Source organism: Oncorhynchus nerka, linkage group LG19 (genome assembly GCF_034236695.1).
Source record: "Oncorhynchus nerka isolate Pitt River linkage group LG19, Oner_Uvic_2.0, whole genome shotgun sequence".
NCBI lineage: Eukaryota > Metazoa > Chordata > Actinopteri > Salmoniformes > Salmonidae > Oncorhynchus > Oncorhynchus nerka.
Genome location: NC_088414.1, coordinates 35849345 through 35870841, shown reverse-complemented (window position 1 = coordinate 35870841; position 21497 = coordinate 35849345). Strand labels below are relative to the sequence as shown.

At 41.5% G+C, this 21497-nt stretch overlaps 1 protein-coding gene across 1 annotated transcript in view; it reads right to left on the bottom strand.

Moving 5' to 3' along the window:
• The window catches only part of camk2a (calcium/calmodulin-dependent protein kinase II alpha), a 128154-nt gene that overhangs the window by 74037 nt on the left and 32620 nt on the right, over positions 1-21497 (bottom strand). Inside the window, exon 3 of the mRNA XM_065004914.1 lies at positions 13133-13192. Within this exon, the coding sequence (XP_064860986.1) occupies positions 13133-13192 (60 nt within the window). The remainder of the gene's footprint in view (positions 1-13132; positions 13193-21497) is intronic.

The following is a 21497-nucleotide window of genomic DNA, read 5'->3' as shown; positions in this document are numbered from 1 at the left end:
CCACCCCTAAGGCACAACTTTGCCCGCAGCACTGTTGTGCTGTCTCTACACATCCAGACGTTCCTGTCTGTCGGCCCACATATTCTCATCCACATCACACCGGATATTTTCCCTTCCAATGCAACGTGGAAAGAATCTTTTGGAATGCCTTATCCATCCTCTGCAGGTGTCTACTGTGATGTCCTCTCATGCTGCATCCATTGCAGCCATCAGGGTCATCTGTGTGTGTGGCTGACGATCGTACATCTTCCACCTCCATGCTGAAAATAACTCCTCAATTGGGTTAAGGAATGGTGAAAAAGGTGGGAGGAATTCTATGAGCATCCTCGGGTGGGTCACAAACCATTGCCTTATGATGTTTTATCAATGGAATCTCACATCATCACAAATGACCACATACTTTGGCAAATCCTCTCTAAACAGACCCCTCTCATCATCAGGGATGAGAGCCCTGTAGAGAGTCTCTAAAAGGTTGAGTAGATGCTGGGTGTTGTATGGCCCTATATGGGGGATATGGGTTAGGACACCATGCTCCGAAATAGCAGCACACATGGTGATATTTCCTCCCTGTTGGCCTGGCAAATCCACAGTAGCTCTGTGACCGATGATATTCCCGACCCCGCCTTCTGCATTTGGTCAGGTTGACGCCAGCCTCATCCACGTATACAAAGTTGTGAGAGGGTTCACTTGATTCCAACTCCATTATACGCTATATCCCAGAACACACAGTTGAATTTGTTTTGGTAAGGAAGAGTGACATAAAATGTACATATATTGCATGTTCCTTCCACAGCAATGGAAATGTGTGCAGTTTATGATGTGTCTAACTGAATAGGGATGTGTCTAACTGAATAGGGATGTGTCTAACTGAATAGGGATGTGATGGCTCCTCTGTCTCTCCCACAAAGCAATATGACAGCGTAATGTATTTATAATGTAAAATGAACATCTGTACAGAAAGACTAATGTGAAGGACAAATTGGAGAGGAGGAACTTCTTGATGCAATTAAAGCCTTTAAGACTGGGAAAACTCCAGGGCTGGATGGATTACCATTTGAGGTATACTTATCTGTTTTTGATGTACTCAGAGGACCGTTATTAGCATGTTTCAACCACTCCTATAACAATTGAAGATGATCAGATAAGAAGACTCAACAAGAAGATCTGATTGAATTATTACTGAAACAGGACCCAAGTGGTAAATACAAAGATCCAGTCCATTTAATAACGTGGAGGCCCCTTATTGTTGTGATGCAAAAGCTATAGCAAAATAACTAGCGCATAGAATTAAAAAGGTATTGTCGGACATTATTCATCCTAATCAGACAGGTTTTTTACATGGACGATACATTGGAGGTAATATAAGACAAATACTGGAAACAATAGAACACTTTAAAAAATCTGGGAAACCAGGCCTGGTATTTATAGCTGACCTTGAAAGGGCTTTTGAAAAAGTACGACTGGAATTTATATACAGTGCATTCAGAAAGTATTCTGTCCCCTCGACTTTTTCCACATTTTCTTACGTTACAGCCTTATTCTAACATTTTCCCCCATCAATCTACACACAATACCACATAATGACAAACGCAAAAACTGGTTTTTAGAAATGTATTCTAAAATGGATTACATTGTCATCTCTGGAGGAAACCTGACACCATCCCCACAGTGAAGCATGGTGGTGCCAGCATCATGCTGTGGGATGTTTTTCAGTGACATGGGCTGGGAGACTAGTCAGGATCGAAGGAAAGATGAATGGAGCAAAGTAATGAGATCTTTGATGAAAACCTGTGCCAGAGCGCTCAGGACCTCAGACTGGGGCGAAGGTTCACCTTCCAACAGGACAACGGCCCTAAGCACACAGCCAAGACAACACAGGAGTGGCTTCAGGACAAGTCTCTGAATGTCCTTGAGTCACCCAGCCAGAGCCTGGACTTGAACCCGATCGAACATCTCTGGAGAGACCTGAAAATAGCTGTGCAGCGATGCTCCCCATCTAACCTGACAGAGCTTGAGAGGATCTGCAGAGAGGAATGGGAGAAACTCCCCAAATACAGGTGTGTCAAACTTGTAGCGTCAAACCCAAGAAGACTCAAGGCTGTAATCATAATTGCTTCAACACAGTATTAAGTAAAGGGTCTGAATACTTATGCAAATGTGTAATTGCAGTTAAAAAAAAAAAAAAATTATGAACAAGAAAATTGCTTTGTCACTATGGGGTATTGTGTGTAGATTGATAAGGGGGAGAAAAACAATGTAATCCATTTTAGAATAAGGCTGCAATGTAACAAAATGTGGAAAAAGTCAAGTGGTCTGAATACTTTCCGAATGCACTGTATGTGGGTGGACTTTGGCTCGTTGACGAATAACCGCCCCCAGTTACTGCAGAGGAAGGCTGCCATGTAAAGAATGCGCCGATAAACAAAACGAGGCTGAGGATCTAACTGCCGCTCTGCACAGTGTCAATCAACATAGTAGATACAGGAGAACAGAGAGAGTGCTGGATAAGGGTCTGCTCTTTAATAGCCTGTGATGGCTGCAGGTTAGGCTGAGGGAGAGAGAGCGCTGGATAAGGGTCTGCTCTTTAATAGCCTGTGATGGCTGCAGGTTAGGCTGAGGGAGAGAGAGCGCTGGATAAGGGTCTGCTCTTTAATAGCCTGTGATGGCTGCAGGTTAGTCTGCTCTTTAATAGCCTGTGATGGCTGCAGGCTGAGGGAGAGAGAGCGCTGGATAAGGGTCTGCTCTTTAATAGCCTGTGATGGCTGCAGGTTAGGCTGAGGGAGAGAGAGTGCTGGATAAGGGTCTGCTCTTTAATAGCCTGTGATGGCTGCAGGTTAGGCTGAGGGAGAGAGAGCGCTGGATAAGGGTCTGCTCTTTAATAGCCTGTGATGGCTGCAGGTTAGGCTGAGGGAGAGAAAGCGCTGGATAACAGCAGTGAGTCTCAATGCATCCAGCTGATTTGCGGGAGAAAAACCATCTATCTTATATCAGAACCTATGCTGTACATCTAAAGCAACCACCCTTCGGCAGAACCAGGGTCTCAACTTCTACATTATCAGGGGAGAACTTGACACCGTGACACAATGCTCTTTGTCCTATTGAGTAGTAGTCTGTGCAGGATCATTTCCCACAAGGGCTTTAAAATGTATCAACAGCCACAGGGGCAAATCGTCAGCGAGATCATGTATTCCTTTCCCCCCAGTCTGTCTGTGTGGGAGCAGGAATATTTCTGCTGGTGCTAATAGAAGGCTGATAGATGGCTCTCTCTATCCCTATTCTCTCTCTATCCCTCTCTCTATTCCTCTCCTCTCTCTATCCCTCTCCCTCTCTACATCCTCTCTCTATCCCTATTCTCTCTCTATCCCTCTCCCTATCCCTCTCCCTCTCTACATCCTCTCTCTATCCCTATTCTCTCTCTATCCCTCTCTCTATTCCTCTCCCTCTCTACATCCTCTCTCTATCCCTATTCTCTCTCTATCCCTCTCTCTATTCCTCTCCTCTCTCTATCCCTCTCCCTTTCTACATCCTCTCTCTATCCCTATTCTCTCTCTATCCCTCTCTCTATTCCTCTCCCTCTCTACATCCTATCTCTATCCATATTCTCTCTCTATCCCTCTCTCTATTCCTCTCCCTCTCTGCATCCTCTCTCTATCCCTATTCTCTCTCTATCCCTCTCTCTATTCCTCTCCCTCTCTCTCTATCCTCTCTATATCCTCTCTCTATCCCTCTCTCTCTCTCTCTATTCCTCTCCTCTCTCTATCCCTATTCTCTCTCTATCCTCTCTCTCCCTATTCCTCTCTATCCTCTCTCTCTATTCCTCTCTATCTACATCCTATCTCTATCCCTATTCTCTCTCTATCCCTCTCTCTATTCCTATTCTCTCTCTGCATCCCTCTCTCTATTCCTATTCTCTCTCTATCCCTCTCTCTATCCCTCCCTTCTCTCTCTATCCTCTCTATATCCTCTCCCTATCCCTATCATCTCTCTATCCCTCTCTCCTCTTTCTGTCCCTCTCTCTATCCCTATTCTATCTCTATCCCCTCTCCCAATCTTTCACTATCTCTATCCTCTCTCTATCCTCTCTCTATCTTCCCTCTATCCCTCTCTCTCTCTCTCTCTCTCCCTCTCCCTATCAATTAAATTTCAATTCAATTTAAGGGCTCTATTGGCATGGGAAACATATGTTTGCATTGCCAAAGCAAGTGAAATAGAAAATAAACAAAAAATGAACAGTAAACATTACACTTCCGAAAGTTCCAAAATAATAAAGACATTTCACATCATATTATGTGCAAATTGTTAAAGTACAAAAGGGAAAATAAATAAACATAAATATGGGTTGTATTTACAATGGTGTTTGGGAAGTGTACCTCAGTTTCAACCTCATTTTGTGAGCAGTGTGCACATAGCCTGTCTTCTCTTGAGAGCCAGGTCTGCCTACGGTGGCCTTTCTCAATAGCAAGGCTATGCTCACTGAGTCTGTACATAGTCAAAGCTTTCCTTACATTTGGGTCAGTCACAGTGGTCAGGTATTCTGCCACTGTGTACTCTCTGTTTAGGGGAAAATAGCATTCTAGTTTCCTCAGTTTTTGTTGTTGGTTGTTTCCAGTGGACTCTTCCAGGTTCATCTCTCTGTAGGTGATTACTTTGTTATGGAAGGTCTGGGAATCGCTTGTAGAATTTAACGGCTCTTTTCTGGGATTTGATCATTAGCGGGTATCAGCCGAATTCTGCTCTGCATGCATTATTTTGGTGTTTTACGTTGGATATTTTTGCAGAATTCTGCATGCAGAGTCTCAATTTGGTGTTTGTCCCATTTTGTGAATTCTTGGTTGGTGAGCAGACCCCTGACCTTTACAACCATAAATGGCAATGGGTTCTATAACTGATTCAAGTATTTTTAGCCAGATCATAATTGGTATGTCAAATTTGATGTTCCTTTTGATGGCATAGAAGGCCCTTCTTGCCATGTCTCTCAGATCGTTCACAGCTTTGTGGAAGTTACCTGTGGCGCTGATGTTTAGGCTGAGGTATGTATAGTTTTTTGTGTGCTCTAGGGAAATGGTGTCTAGGTGGAATTTGTATTTGTGGTCCTTGCAACTGGACCTTTTTTGGAACATTATTTTTGTCTTACTGAGATTTACTGTCAGGGCCCTGGTCTGACAGAATCTGTGTAGAAGATCTAGGTGCTGCCGTAGGCCCTCCTCCTCCTTGGTTGGGGACATAAGCACCAGATCGTTGGTAAACAGTAGACATTTGACTTCAGACTCTAGTAGGGTGAGGCTGGGTGCTGCAGACTGTTGTAGTGCCCTCGCCAATTCGTTGATATATATGTTGAAGAGGGTGGGGCTTAAGCTGCATCCATGTCTCATCCCACGGCCTTGTGGAAAGAAATGTGTTTTTTGCCCATTTTAACCACACACTTGGTGTTTGTGTACATAGATTTTATAATATCATATGTTTTTCCCCCAACACCACTTTCCATCAATTTGTATAGCAGACCCTCATGCCAAATTGAGTCAAAAATCTTAAGAATTTGCCTTTGCTTTGGTTTGTTTCTTTGTCAATTTGGGTGTGCAGGATGAATACGTGGTCTGTTGTACGGTAATTTAGTAAAAAGCCAATTTGACATTTGCTCAGTACATTGTTTTCACTGAGGAAATGTATGAGTCTGCTGTTAATGATAATTCAGAGGATTTTCCCAAGGTTGCTGTTGACGCATATCCCACGGTTGTTATTGGGGCCAATTTATGGGATGATCAGTCCTTGGTTCCAAATATTGGGGAAGATGCCAGAGCTAAGGATGATGTTAAAGAGTTTAAGTGTAGCCAATTGGAATTTGTGGTCTGTTTATTTTATCATTTAATTTAGGATACAATCAACACCACAGGCTTTTGGGGAAGGAGGATTTGTATTTTGTCCTGTAGTTCATTCAATGTAATTGGAGAATACAGTGGGTTTTGGTAGTCTTTAATAGTTGATTCTAAGATTTGTATTTGTCACGTTCCTTTTTTATGTCTCTATTTTGGTTTGGTCAGGGCGTGAGTTGGGGTGGGAATTCTATGTTTTTCATTCTATGTTTTGTTCTGTGTGTTGTATTTCTATGTGTTTGGCCTGGTATGGTTCCCAATCAGAGGCAGCTGTCTATAGTTGTTTCTGACTGAGAACCATACTTAGGTAGCCTGTTCCCACCTGTGTTGGTGGGCAGTTGTTTTCTGTTTTTGTAGAGCGGAGCGGCGACACTACGAGGAATTGGCTCTCCCCAGCCTGGTGAGTCCTGTGCCTGCTCCCAGAATCAAGTCTCCCTCCTGTCCGGAGCCACCAGAGCCACCCGTCTGTCCGGAGCCGCCAGAGTCGCCCGTCAGTCCAGAGCCGCCAGAGTCTCCCACCTGTCCGGCGCCACCAGAGTCTTCCTCCTATTCGGAGCCCGCTGTAAGGGTCCCCAGTTCGGGGTCAGCGGCGAGGGTCTCCACTCCAGAGGCGCCACCTAAGTGGGCCAAGACTAAGGTTGAGTGGGGTCTACGTCCCACACCAGAGCCGCCACCGCGGTGAAATGCCCACCCAGACCCTCCCCTATAGGTTCAGGTTTTGCGGCCGGAGTCCGCACCTTTAGGGGGGGGGTACTGTCACGTGACATAAATAAAAATGAACACGTACAACGCTGCACCTTGGTCCTCACCTCCTTCTCCCGACGACATTTGTTTCAGTATTTGATCATGTTTTTGCTGTTTCTTCTTATCCGTTTTGGATAAATAATTATTTGTGTTGTTGTTTGTTTAGTGTTTTACAATTTTCCCAGAAGTGGTTAAAGTCTATGGATTCTTCAATTACATTGAGCAGATTTCTGACGTGATGTTCCTTCTTTTTCGGTAGTGTATTTCTGTATTGTTTTAGTGATTCACCATAGTGAAGGCGTAGACTCAGGTATTCTGGGTTTCTATGTTTGTGGTTGGATAGGTTTCTCAATTTCTATCTTAGGTTTTTGCATTCTTCATCAAATCATTTGTCATTGTTCTGCCTAACATTTTTTGATTTGATAGGAAAGCTGAGAGGTCAAATATACTGTTTAGGTTTTCTACTGCCAAGTTTACATCTTCACTATTACAGTGAATCGTTTTGTCCAGGAAGATGTCTAAAAGGGATTGAATTTTTTGTTGCCTTATTGTTTTTGGTAAATTTCCACACTACTTTCCTTCCATTTATAGCATTTCTTAATATTATTCAGTTACTTTGGCTTTGATGCTTCATAATTGAGTATTGCTCTGTTCAAGTAGACTGTGATTTTGCTGTGATCTGATGGGGTGTTTGTGGGCTGACTGTCAACGCTCTGAGAGACTCTGGGTTGAGGTCAGTGATAAAGTAGGTGTACCTACCGTAGGAGTCCCCTCGAAGCCTACCATTGACTATGTACAGACCCAGCGTGCGACAGAGCTGCAGGAGTTGTGACCCGTTTTTGTTTGTTATGTTGTCGTAATGGTGCCTAGGAGGCCATATGGGGGAGGGAATGCCATATGGGGGAGGGAATGCCATATGGGGGAGGGAATGCCATATGGGGGAGGGAATGCTGTCACCTCCAGGTAGGTGTTTTACTTGTTATTTTTGAACTTTTGCCCCTTTTCTCCCCAATTTTCGTGGTAGTCAATTGGTAGTTAGTTTTGTCTCATCGTTGCAACTCCCGTACAGACTCGGGAGAGGCAAAGGTCGAGAGCCGTGTGTCCTCCAAAACATCACCCAACCAAGCCAAATCAAATCAAATTTTACTGGTCACATACACATGGTTAGCAGATGTTAATGTGAGTATAGCGAAATGCTTGTGCTTCTAGTTCCGACGGTACGGTAATATCTAACAAGTAATCTAACAATTTCACAACAACTACCTTATACACACAAATGTAAAGGAATGAATAAGAATATGTACATATAAATATATGGATGAGAGATGGCCATACAGTATATACATATAAAGTTGCATTGTTTAAATTATATATTTTTTACATCCATTTTTTATGATTAAAGTGGCTGGAGTTGAGTCAGTGTGTTGGCAGTAGACACTCAATGTTAGTGATGGCTGTTTAACAGTCTGATGGCCTTGAGATAGAAGCTGTTTTCAGTCTCTCGGTCCCAGCTTTGATGCACCTGTACTGACCTCTCCACACTGCTTCTTGACACAATGCCCGCTTAACCCGGAAGCCAGCCACACCAATGTGTCGGAGGAAACACCGTACACCTGGCGACCATGTCAGCGCGCATGCGCCCGGCCTACCACAGGTGTCGCTAGAGCGCAATGGGACAAGGACATCCCTGCTCCCTGCCAGCCAGACCCTCCCCAAACCCGGAAGCCGTTTGGCCAATTGCGCACCGGCCATTGGGTCTCCCGGTCACAGCTGGCTGTGACAGAGCCTGGACTCGAACCAGGATCTCTAGAGGCACAGCTAGCAACTACCACTGCGCCACTCGGGAGGCCCTCCAGGTAGGTGTTTGTCCCCCTGTGTGCTGAGGGTGTCAGGTTCTTGTCCAGTTCTGGCATTTGCCACAGACATGTTCCTGGGCCTGGAAATGATTGATTTTCCCCTCAAGGATGGAGAAGTTACCTTCATTAAAGTATGGGGATTCTACTGGGGGGATATGGTTAGCACACAGGAGGACATTTTTCTCTGTTGAGATCATTTCCTTTTGAATTTCTAGCCAAATGTAAAATGTTCCTAAAATGTTCCTCATTTAATAGAGTGGGTTAAGGCTGCTCTATACCAAATTAGCATACCCCCTGAGTCTCTTCCCTGTTTCACACCTGGTAGTTTGGTGGATGGGACTACCATCTCTCTGTAACCTAGAGGGCAACCATTGGGTCCATTTCCTCTATACCATGTTTCTTCTAGGATGACAATGTCTGTATTTCTTATTTATGTGGTGCAGTCCAGGTTCCTACTCTTTAGGCCAAAGGCAGATGACCTCAGGCCTTGGATATTCCAGGATGAGATAGTGAAGGCTTTGTGTTCCATAAAGTGTCCAATGTTGTTGGTTGTGTGGTTTGGACTCAGACCAGTAAATGTGAGCAGAGCCTGCTGAGCATCTGGTACATGCCAGTGGCTTGGGCTAGTGTAAGAGTTGGGGTTGGGACTGTTTGCCTTCTCACAGCCTGAGCGTAGGTGTGACTCTCATGTTGAGGCCATTTTTTTTGGGGGGGGGGGGGGGGGGCATAGATCTGATCTGAAGGTGCCTATATGGGGTGTGGGCATGGTTGGTTCCCTATCCTAATCTACCTATCCTCTCTATATCATCTCTTCCCTCTCTCTATGCTCTCTATATCCTCTCTATCACTCTCTATCCTTCTCTCTATCCTCTCTATATCCCTCTCTCTATCCCACTCTAAATCATCTATCTATCCACTCTCTATCCTCACTCTATCCTTCTCTATATCCTCTCTCTATCCTGTCTCTCTCCTTTCTCTCCCCTCTCTCTATCCTCTCTATATCATCTCTATCCCTCTCTCAATCCTCTCCTCTCTCAATCCTCTTTATATCTTCTCTTTATTCTCTCTCTATTCTCTCTCTATCCCCTCTATTCCTTTATATCCTCTCTCTATCCTCTCTATCCTCTCTATATCCTCGCTTTGTCCTCTCTCTCTTCTCTCTGTCCTCTCTCCTCTCTACTCTCTCTATCATCTCTCCTCTCTCTATTCTCTCTATCCCTTTATATCCTCTCCCTATCCTATCTCAATCTTATATCTATCTATCATCTCTATGTCATCTCTAACCCTCTCTCAATCCTCTCTCTATCCTATCTATATCCTCTCTCTATCCTCTCTATATATGCTCTCTATCCCTCTCTCTATCCACTCTATATCCTCTCTCTATCCTCTCTCTATCCCCTCTATATCATTTCTATCCCCTCTATATCATCTCTATCCCTCACTCTATCCCCTCTATATCATCTCTATCCCTCACTCTATCCTCTCTATATCATCTCTATCCTATCTATATTCTCTCTCTATCCACTCTCTATTCTCTCTCTATCCACTCTCTATCCACTCTATATCCTCTCTCTATCCTCTCTATATCATTTCTATCCTATCTATATTCTCTCTCTATCCACTCTCTATTCTCTCTCTATCCACTCTCTATCCACTCTATATCCTCTCTCTATCCTCTCTCTATCCCCTCTATATCATTTCTATCCTCTCTCTATCCTCTCTATATCCTCTCTCTATCCTCTCTCTATCCACTCTCCATCTTCTCTCTATCCTCTCTATATCCACTCTCTATCCTCTCTATATCCACTCTCTATCCTCTCTCTATCCACTCTCTATCCTCTCTCTATCCCCTCTATATCATTTCTATCCCCTCTATATCATCTCTATCCCTCACTCTATCCTCTCTATATCATCTCTATCCTCTCTATATCCCCCTCTCTATATCATCTCTATCCTCTCTCTATCCTCTCTATATCCCCCTCTCTATATCATCTCTATCCTATCTATATTCTCTCTCTATCCACTCTCTATTCTCTCTCTATCCACTCTCTATCCACTCTATATCCTCTCTCTATCCTCTCTCTATCCCCTCTATATCATTTCTATCCTATCTATATTCTCTCTCTATCCACTCTCTATTCTCTCTATATCCTCTCTCTATCCTCTGTCTATCCCCTCTCTATCCTTTCTATCCCCTCTATATTCTTTCTATCCACTATCTATTCTCTCTCTATCCACTCTCTATCCTCTCTATATCCTCTCTATCCTCTCTCTATCCCCTCTATATCATTTCTATCCTCTCTATATCATCTCTATCTCTCTATCCTCTCTATATCCTCTCTCTATCCTCTCTCTATCCTCTCTATATCCTCTCTCTATCCTCTCTCTATCCACTCTCTATCCTCTCTCTATCCTCTCTCTATCCACTCTCTATCCTCTCTCTATCCTCTCTCTATCCACTCTCTATCCTCTCTCTATCCTCTCTCTATCCTCTCTCTATCCACTCTCTATCCTCTCTCTATCCTCTCTCTATCCTCTCTATATCCTCTCTCTATCCCTCTCTCTATCCTCTCTCTATCCTCTCTATATCCTCTCTCTATCCACTCTCTATCCACTCTCTATCCTCTCTATATCCTCTCTCTATCCTCTCTATATCCTCTCTCTATCCTCTCTATATCCTCTCTCTATCCTCTCTCTATCCTCTCTCTATCCTCTGTATATCCCTCTCTCTATCTTCTCTATATCCTCTCTCTATCCCTATCTATATCCTCTCTCTATCCTCTCTCTATCCACTCTCTATCCTCTCTCTATCCACTCTCTATCCTCTCTATATCCTCTCTCTATCCTCTCTCTATCCACTCTCTATCCTCTCTATATCCTCTCTCTATCCTCTCTCTATCCTCTCTAGATCCTCTCTCTATCCTCTCTCTATCCCCTCTATATCATTTCTATCCTCTCTATATCATCTCTATCCTCTCTCTATCCTCTCTATATCCCCCTCTCTATCCACTCTCTATCCACTCTCTATCCACTCTCTATCCTCTCTCAATCCTCTCTCTATCCTATCTATCCCTCTCTCTATCCACTCTCTATCCACTCTCTATCCCCTCTATATCATTTCTATCCCATCTATATCATCTCTATCCTCTCTCTATCCTCTCTATATCCCCCTCTCTATCCACTCTCTATCCACTCTCTATCCTCTCTATATCCTCTCTCTATCCTCTCTCTATCCACTCTCTATCCTCTCTATATCCCCCTCTCTATCCACTCTCTATCCCTCTCTCTATCCACTCTCTATCCACTCTCTATCCTCTCTATATCCTCTCTCTATCCTCTCTATATCCTCTCTCTATCCACTCTCTATCCTCTCTATATCCTCTCTCTATCCACTCTCTATCCACTCTCTATCCACTCTCTATCCTCTCTCTATCCTCTCTATATCCTCTCTCTATCCTCTCTCTATCCTCTCTCTATCCTCTCTATATCCTCTCTCTATCCACTCTCTATCCACTCTCTATCCTCTCTCTATCCTCTCTATATCCTCTCTCTATCCTCTCTCTATCCCCTCTATATCATTTCTATCCTCTCTATATCATCTCTATCCTCTCTCTATCCTCTCTATATCCCCCTCTCTATCCACTCTCTATCCACTCTCTATCCACTCTCTATCCACTCTATATCATTTCTATCCCCTCTATATCATCTCTATCCTCTCTCTATCCTCTCTATATCCCCCTCTCTATCCACTCTCTATCCACTCTCTATCCTCTATATCCTCTCTCTATCCTCTCTCTATCCCCTCTATATCATTTCTATCCTCTCTATATCATCTCTATCCTCTCTCTATCCTCTCTATATCCCCCTCTCTATATCATCTCTCTATGCTCTCTCTATCCTCTCTCTATCCCTGACAGATCACAAAGCAGCATACAACCTGCCCTGAGGGCATCCATAGGTCACAATTGTATTAGTTCTCTCTCTGACCACTCAGAGGCTGGTTTAGACATACAGTTGAGCCGTGCTCTCTCTCTCTCTCTCTCTCTCTCTCTCTCTCTCTCTCTCTCTCTCTCAAACACAGATGAAAATATCTTTGGATTAATAATGCAGCTGCTCTTGTCCATGGCAGCGAGTGGGATGCATTATTAAACACGTGTGGGGCTAAGAAAAGTAGAAAAGTGCTTCTCAGCCTGTTAATCAGTAAATTACACACTGTGGTCTGATGGTGCCAGCTGTACACTCAGGAACCACAATAACGAGCTAGCTTTCTATCTCTCTGGATGACTGTTGCACTTTCACTGGGTGCATGATTCAGGTCAATGGAAGCAGATGACGTCAATACTGTACTATAGTGAACTGAAAGTTTACTATGCTCTCAAGACAATCTGACCCAAGGCTAGTGAGGTATATTTCTGAAGTGTCCCAATCCGAACTGCTTCATAGGTAGTGTGAAAGAATGTGTGTAATGTGACTCAAAGGAAAACTGATATTGTGGAATCAAGCCAATCAATAATGAAAAGAAATAGAACACATTTTTATGGATCATAGTACTTTTTGTGTGTTTCCAATCTGTATTTGCCATAGAGCTTATGATATATACTGAAAGAGTGGGAGTAGGATGAGGAAGCCTGCATGACCTGATCGGTCTGCTACAGAACTCACCGATATTGGAGTGCTTCAGCAGTCGGCAGATTCTGGCCTCTCTGTCCAGCTTCTGGTGATCTGAAAGCCAAACACGCAGACAGATAGTTTCACGACGCAGGAAACATTACAGGTGTGCTATCTTAATTTGACCCTGCTTCAAAAATAATAATAATTCTGCAGTGACAGGAAATGTGAATTATTATTATTATTGGACATTTTTGTATGGGGTTGTTGGGGCCTTTCTAAACATTGAGTACACTCCAATTAGCATTTCCTGCTGTGCAGGAAAGTTCCCTGTGACAACAGATTGATCAAATGAAGATAGCTCTAGAAAGATGCCTGAGTATCCCACCTAGAATTCCCAATTGGATGACAATTCAAAAACGATACTTAAAAACCTTATTCCTTATGATATATGTTTTTGGACTGTCTGTTATGCCATGTACGAATGTGTTATTCAATGCGTTTCTATGGGCTATAGCAGTACGGGCCAAATTCACTGATTCATCAAATGATTTTGAAAGATATTTTTCATACCTACAGGGGTGGTAGGGAGGGATGAGGGTGGGTGGTAGGGAGGGATGAAGGTGGGTGGTTAGGCTGGATGAGGGTGGGTGGTAGGGAGGGAAGGAAGGAAGATGGTAGGTGGGAGGGAGGGAGGGAGGGAGGGAGGGAGGGGAAGATGGTAGATGAGAGGGAAGGGGTGATGGTGGGTGGTAGGGAGGGATGAGGGTGGGTGGGTGTTAGGGAGGGATGAAGGTGGGTGGTAAGGCGGGATGAAGGTGGGTGGTAGGGAGGGAAGGAAGGAAGGAAGGAAGGAAGGAAGGAAGGAAGGAAGGAAGGAAGGAAGGAAGGAAGGAAGGAAGGAAGGAAGGAAGGAAGGAAGGAAGGAAGGAAGGAAGGAAGGAAGGAAGGAAGGTGGTAGGTGAAAGGGTGATGGTGGGCATGGTACAGAGGGAGGAGGTTGGGGAGGAGAGAGAGGTCACATTGACACAAGCTACTCTCCCCACTAATGAAAGTGAGATGGCGGGCAGTCAGCAAGATAACAATGCTGCTTTGCCAAATAAATGCTCTCTTTCTGTCCGAGAACAGAGGGCTTTCTGCAGTATTAATAAGTGACCCAAATTGGCAGGGGAGACCCCGTTTTTCCTCCTAATATCTACCCCTCTGTTCATACACTCCTTCACTGACTGCTCAATCTGCACAGCTCAATCTCTTTCACTGTCTGCTCAGTCTGTACAGCTCATTCTCATTATCCTTCACCAATCATGAGGAGTGTATCAGTCTTACAGTAAAAAGCCATTGCCCCTTGATCAAGTTCATGATTGCATCAGAGATGAGATAAACCAAGCCTCCTCCATCATCCAGGCTTTTATTGTGTGAGCAGTAGCTTCACAAAAACCCATCTGCTGTGTAGTAGCAGCATTTATCATTATCAGTAAGTACTGTTTCGGCGGTATCACCATACCACAGGAGGCTGGTGGCACCTTAATTGGGGAGGACGGTATCGTGGTTATGGCTGGAGTGGAATAGGTGGAAGGGTATCAAATACATCAAACACATGGTTTCCATGTGCTTGATGCCATTCCATTTGCTCCGTTCCAGACATTATTATGAGCCGTCCTCCCCTCACCAGCCTCCACTGCACCATTACACATATAAGAAATGAAACAAATATAATCTCGTCCTTTCCTTGTATAATATTTGCCGTCGTACCAGCTTTTAAGCGTGTGCCAATCTCCTCCTCCGTCCCTACAGCCTCCCTGTACTGTACGCCATCCACTGTAATGTATACGCAAAGATATGCTCTGGACTTTAAAAATTGTGTTGCTAAGCAACCCGGCGGAATACACCAGGACTAGAACTATAAGCTATAGCTGAGTAAAAATACAGAGGGAGAAATGGAGTTCATGCAGCCCTGTGTAAATCCTCCAACAGGGGTATAATGAAAGAGAAATGAAGCTTCAACAGCACTGAGCACAGAAGTCAAGGGCAATACACCAGGATAGTGTGATACTACAATGAGCCTTACAAAAACATTTTCCAATCATATATTAAACAATGACAATCAAACAGGAAATGACATACACCATAGAATAATAGACCCCTCTGCGTTTCAATGCAATAATAAAACACAGGTCTGTAGCCTTACATGGCTTTTAAATGTATTATACTGTATGTCCAATACATTGTATTAGTGTAACTTTGTACAGTATCATTGATGCTCACTGTATTAGTACATTGATTAACACATTGACACTGACATGTATAGTATACTGTAGATTAACACACAGACATGTATAGTATACTGTAGATTAACACACTGACATGTATAGTATACTGTAGATTAACACATAGACATGTATAGTATACTGTAGATTAACACACTGACATGTATAGTATACTGTAGATTAACACATGGGCACAGACATGTATAGTATACTGTAGATTAACACACTGACATGTATAGTATACTGTAGATTAACACACTGACATGTATAGTATACTGTAGATTAACACACTGACATGTATAGTATACTGTAGATTAACACATGGGCACAGACATGTATAGTATACTGTAGATTAACACATGGGCACAGACATGTATAGTATACTGTAGATTAACACATTGACACTGACATGTATAGTATACTGTAGATTAACACATGGGCACAGACATGTATAGTATACTGTAGATTAACACATGGGCACAGACATGTATAGTATACTGTAGATTAACACATGGGCACAGACATGTATAGTATACTGTAGATTAACACATTGACACAGACATGTATAGTATACTGTAGATTAACACATGGGCACAGACATGTATAGTATACTGTAGATTAACACATGGGCACAGACATGTATAGTATACTGTAGATTAACACATTGACACTGACATGTATAGTATACTGTAGATTAACACATGGGCACAGACATGTATACTATACTGTAGATTAACACATGTGCACAGACATGTATAGTATACTGTAGATTAACACATGGGCACAGACATGTATAGTATACTGTAGATTAACACATTGACACAGACATGTATAGTATACTGTAGATTAACACATAGACATGTATAGTATACTGTAAATTAACACACTGACATGTATAGTATACTGTAGATTAACACATAGACATGTATAGTATACTGTAGATTAACACACTGACATGTATAGTATAGTATACTGTAGATTAACACATGTATAGTAGACATGTATAGTATACTGTAGATTAACACACTGACATGTATAGTATACTGTAGATTAACACATAGACATGTATAGTATACTGTAGATTAACACACTGACATGTATAGTATACTGTAGATTAACACATAGACATGTATAGTATACTGTAGATTAACACACAGACATGTATAGTATACTGTAGATTAACACACTGACATGTATAGTATACTGTAGATTAACACATTGACACTGACATGTATAGTATACTATAGATTAACACATGGGCACAGACATGTATAGTATACTGTAGATTAACACATTGACACTGACATGTATAGTATACTGTAGATTAACACATTGACACAGACATGTATAGTATACTGTAGATTAACACATGGGCATAGACATGTATAGTATACTGTAGATTAACACATGGGCATAGACATGTATAGTATACTGTAGATTAACACATGGGCACAGACATGTATAGTATACTGTAGATTAACACATTGACACAGACATGTATAGTATACTGTAGATTAACACATGGGCATAGACATGTATAGTATACTGTAGATTAACACATGGGCACAGACATGTATAGTATACTGTAGATTAACACATGGGCACAGACATGTATAGTATACTGTAGATTAACACATTGACACAGACATGTATAGTATACTGTAGATTAACACATAGACATGTATAGTATACTGTATATTAACACACTGACATGTATAGTATACTGTAGATTAACACATAGACATGTATAGTATACTGTAGATTAACACACAGACATGTATAGTATACTGTAGATTAACACACTGACATGTATAGTATACTGTAGATTAACACATTGACACTGACATGTATAGTATACTGTAGATTAACACATTGGCACAGACATGTATAGTATACTGTAGATTAACACATTGACACTGACATGTATAGTATACTGTAGATTAACACATGGGCACAGACATGTATAGTATACTGTAGATTAACACATGGGCATAGACATGTATAGTATACTGTAGATTAACACATGGGCATAGACATGTATAGTATACTGTAGATTAACACATGGGCACAGACATGTATAGTATACTGTAGATTAACACATTGACACAGACATGTATAGTATACTGTAGATTAACACATGGGCACAGACATGTATAGTATACTGTAGATTAACACATGGGCACAGACATGTATAGTATACTGTAGATTAACACATTGACACTGACATGTATAGTATACTGTAGATTAACACATGGGCACAGACATGTATACTATACTGTAGATTAACACATGGGCACAGACATGTATAGTATACTGTAGATTAACACATGGGCACAGACATGTATAGTATACTGTAGATTAACACATTGACACAGACATGTATAGTATACTGTAGATTAACACATAGACATGTATAGTATACTGTAAATTAACACACTGACATGTATAGTATACTGTAGATTAACACATAGACATGTATAGTATACTGTAGATTAACACACTGACATGTATAGTATACTGTAGATTAACACATAGACATGTATAGTATACTGTAGATTAACACACTGACATGTATAGTATACTGTAGATTAACACATAGACATGTATAGTATACTGTAGATTAACACACTGACATGTATAGTATACTGTAGATTAACACATAGACATGTATAGTATACTGTAGATTAACACACAGACATGTATAGTATACTGTAGATTAACACACTGACATGTATAGTATACTGTAGATTAACACATGGGCACAGACATGTATAGTATACTGTAGATTAACACATTGACACTGACATGTATAGTATACTGTAGATTAACACATTGACACAGACATGTATAGTATACTGTAGATTAACACATGGGCATAGACATGTATAGTATACTGTAGATTAACACATGGGCATAGACATGTATAGTATACTGTAGATTAACACATGGGCACAGACATGTATAGTATACTGTAGATTAACACATTGGCACAGACATGTATAGTATACTGTAGATTAACACATGGGCACAGACATGTATAGTATACTGTAGATTAACACATGGGCACAGACATGTATAGTATACTGTAGATTAACACATTGACACTGACATGTATAGTATACTGTAGATTAACACATGGGCACAGACATGTATAGTATACTGTAGATTAACACATTGACACTGACATGTATAGTATACTGTAGATTAACACATGGGCACAGACATGTATAGTATACTGTAGATTAACACATGGGCACAGACATGTATAGTATACTGTAGATTAACACATGGGCACAGACATGTATAGTATACTGTAGATTAACACATGGGCACAGACATGTATAGTATACTGTAGATTAACACATTGACACAGACATGTATAGTATACTGTAGATTAACACATAGACATGTATAGTATACTGTAAATTAACACACTGACATGTATAGTATACTGTAGATTAACACATAGACATGTATAGTATACTGTAGATTAACACACTGACATGTATAGTATACTGTAGATTAACACACTGACATGTATAGTATACTGTAGATTCACACACTGACATGTATAGTATACTGTAGATTAACACATGGGCATAGACATGTATAGTATACTGTAGATTAACACATAGACATGTATAGTATACTGTAGATTAACACATTGACATGTATAGTATACTGTAGATTAACACATTGACATGTATAGTATACTGTAGATTAACACATAGACATGTATAGTATACTGTAGATTAACACATTGACATGTATAGTATACTGTAGATTAACACACTGACATGTATAGTATACTGTAGATTAACACATGGGCACAGACATGTATAGTATACTGTAGATTAACACATTGACACAGACATGTATAGTATACTGTAAATTAACACATGGGCACAGACATGTATAGTATACTGTAGATTAACACACTGACACTGACATGTATAGTATACTGTAGATTAACACATGGGCACAGACATGTATAGTATACTGTAGATTAACACATGGGCACAGACATGTATAGTATACTGTAGATTAACACATGGGCACAGACATGTATAGTATACTGTAGATTAACACATTGACACAGACATGTATAGTATACTGTAGATTAACACATAGACATGTATAGTATACTGTAAATTAACACACTGGCATGTATAGTATACTGTAGATTAACACACTGACATGTATAGTATACTGTAGATTAACACACTGACATGTATAGTATACTGTAGATTAACACATTGACATGTATAGTATACTGTAGATTAACACATTGACATGTATAGTATACTGTAGATTAACACATTGACATGTATAGTATACTGTAGATTAACACATTGACATGTATAGTATACTGTAGATTAACACACTGACACTGACATGTATAGTATACTGTAGATTAACACATTGACATGTATAGTATACTGTAGATTAACACACTGACATGTATAGTATACTGTAGATTAACACACTGACACTGACATGTATAGTATACTGTAAATTAACACACTGACACTGACATGTATAGTATACTGTAGATTAACACACTGACATGTATAGTATACTGTAGATTAACACACTGACATGTATAGTATACTGTAGATTAACACACTGACATGTATAGTATACTGTAGATTAACACATTGACACAGATACCATGATAATTGCTGGTCTCATTTTACACTCCTGCTGTATGCACAATAACCTGCAGCTAGACGAACATGGGCCTGACCCTTGAAGACAACCTACGTAGTTTGTCTCAATGTAGACAGACAATCAATCAATCCACAGTTGGATAGTTTAATACCTTGAGTGATTTTCCCAGCACCAGTAGGCCAACACGTTTTGGTGTGAAGCCTTTTTAAACTAAAGAACAGCTGATTCGGGTTAAATGATCTGCCCTACTCCTCCTGGTCCAGCTGTCCATTATCAGAATGCCTTTAATCCTCCAATGCTACTCCGCCAGATGTCTTTCCCTGCTCTATGCAATCTGTCCTGCTCACCATTACACCTGAGCCTTACGTCTGAGGGTCCCCAACCCGACAGCCAGTTGGTCTCTACAGAGCAAGTAGAGAGGCAGGCTTCATGTAGAATGAGTCTCTACAGAGCAAGTAGAGAGGCAGGCTTCATGTAGAATGAGTCTCTACAGAGCAAGTAGAGAGGCAGGCTTCATGTAGAAGGAGTCTCTACAGAGCAAGTAGAGAGGCTGGCTTAGTGTAGAAGGAGTCTCTACAGAGCAAGTAGAGAGGCAGGCTTCGTGTAGAATGAGTCTCTACAGAGCAAGTAGAGAGGCAGGCTTCGTGTAGAATGAGTCTCTACAGAGCAAGTAGAGAGGCAGGCTTCGTGTAGAATGAGTCTCTACAGAGCAAGTAGAGAGACAGGCTTCGTGTAGAATGAGTCTCTACAGAGCAAGTAGAGAGACAGGCTTCGTGTAGAATGAGTCTCTACAGAGCAAGTAGAGAGGCAGGCTTCGTGTAGAATGAGTCTCTACAGAGCAAGTAGAGAGGCAGGCTTCGTGTAGAAGGAGTCTCTACAGAGAAAGTAGAGAGGCAGGCTTCGTGGGAGTAAATGTAAAATCCTAGCAAATCCTTTTGGACCAAAGCAGTTGCATATCTGTGATCTCTAGGAGAAATGTCTGCCATAGTCATTTACAGAGGCACACCAACTCATCTTTGTATTATTGTGACATTGACTATGATTTTACACATTAGGAACTCATATTAAACGCCATGAATTACTTGAAGTCAGACCATCTCTAACAACCAACCCCACAGGATATAATGGAACAGGCTACAACATGGTGAGAAAAGGAGAATCCAGTTTGAATGATCATTCAGCTCCTCTAGTGTGGATGTAGGGAGGGTGTATTGCTAGGGCATATATTTATTTACAATAAATCATGTTATGGTGTCAGCAGAGTCTCCTGGCAGAGGGCCAAGCAGGCAGCTGGTTGAGGGTTTTTAATGATATCACTGTTTCCTCCCAGGGTTCTATCTAACGTGCACACACGCACACACACCTGTAATTTAAGGGACATCAAAATCACATGCAAACAACATACAATGTGTGCTCCCCTGCATGCACAGTGTTCGATAGCCACGACAACATAATTTGCACTGTGCTCCACAAAACACTGT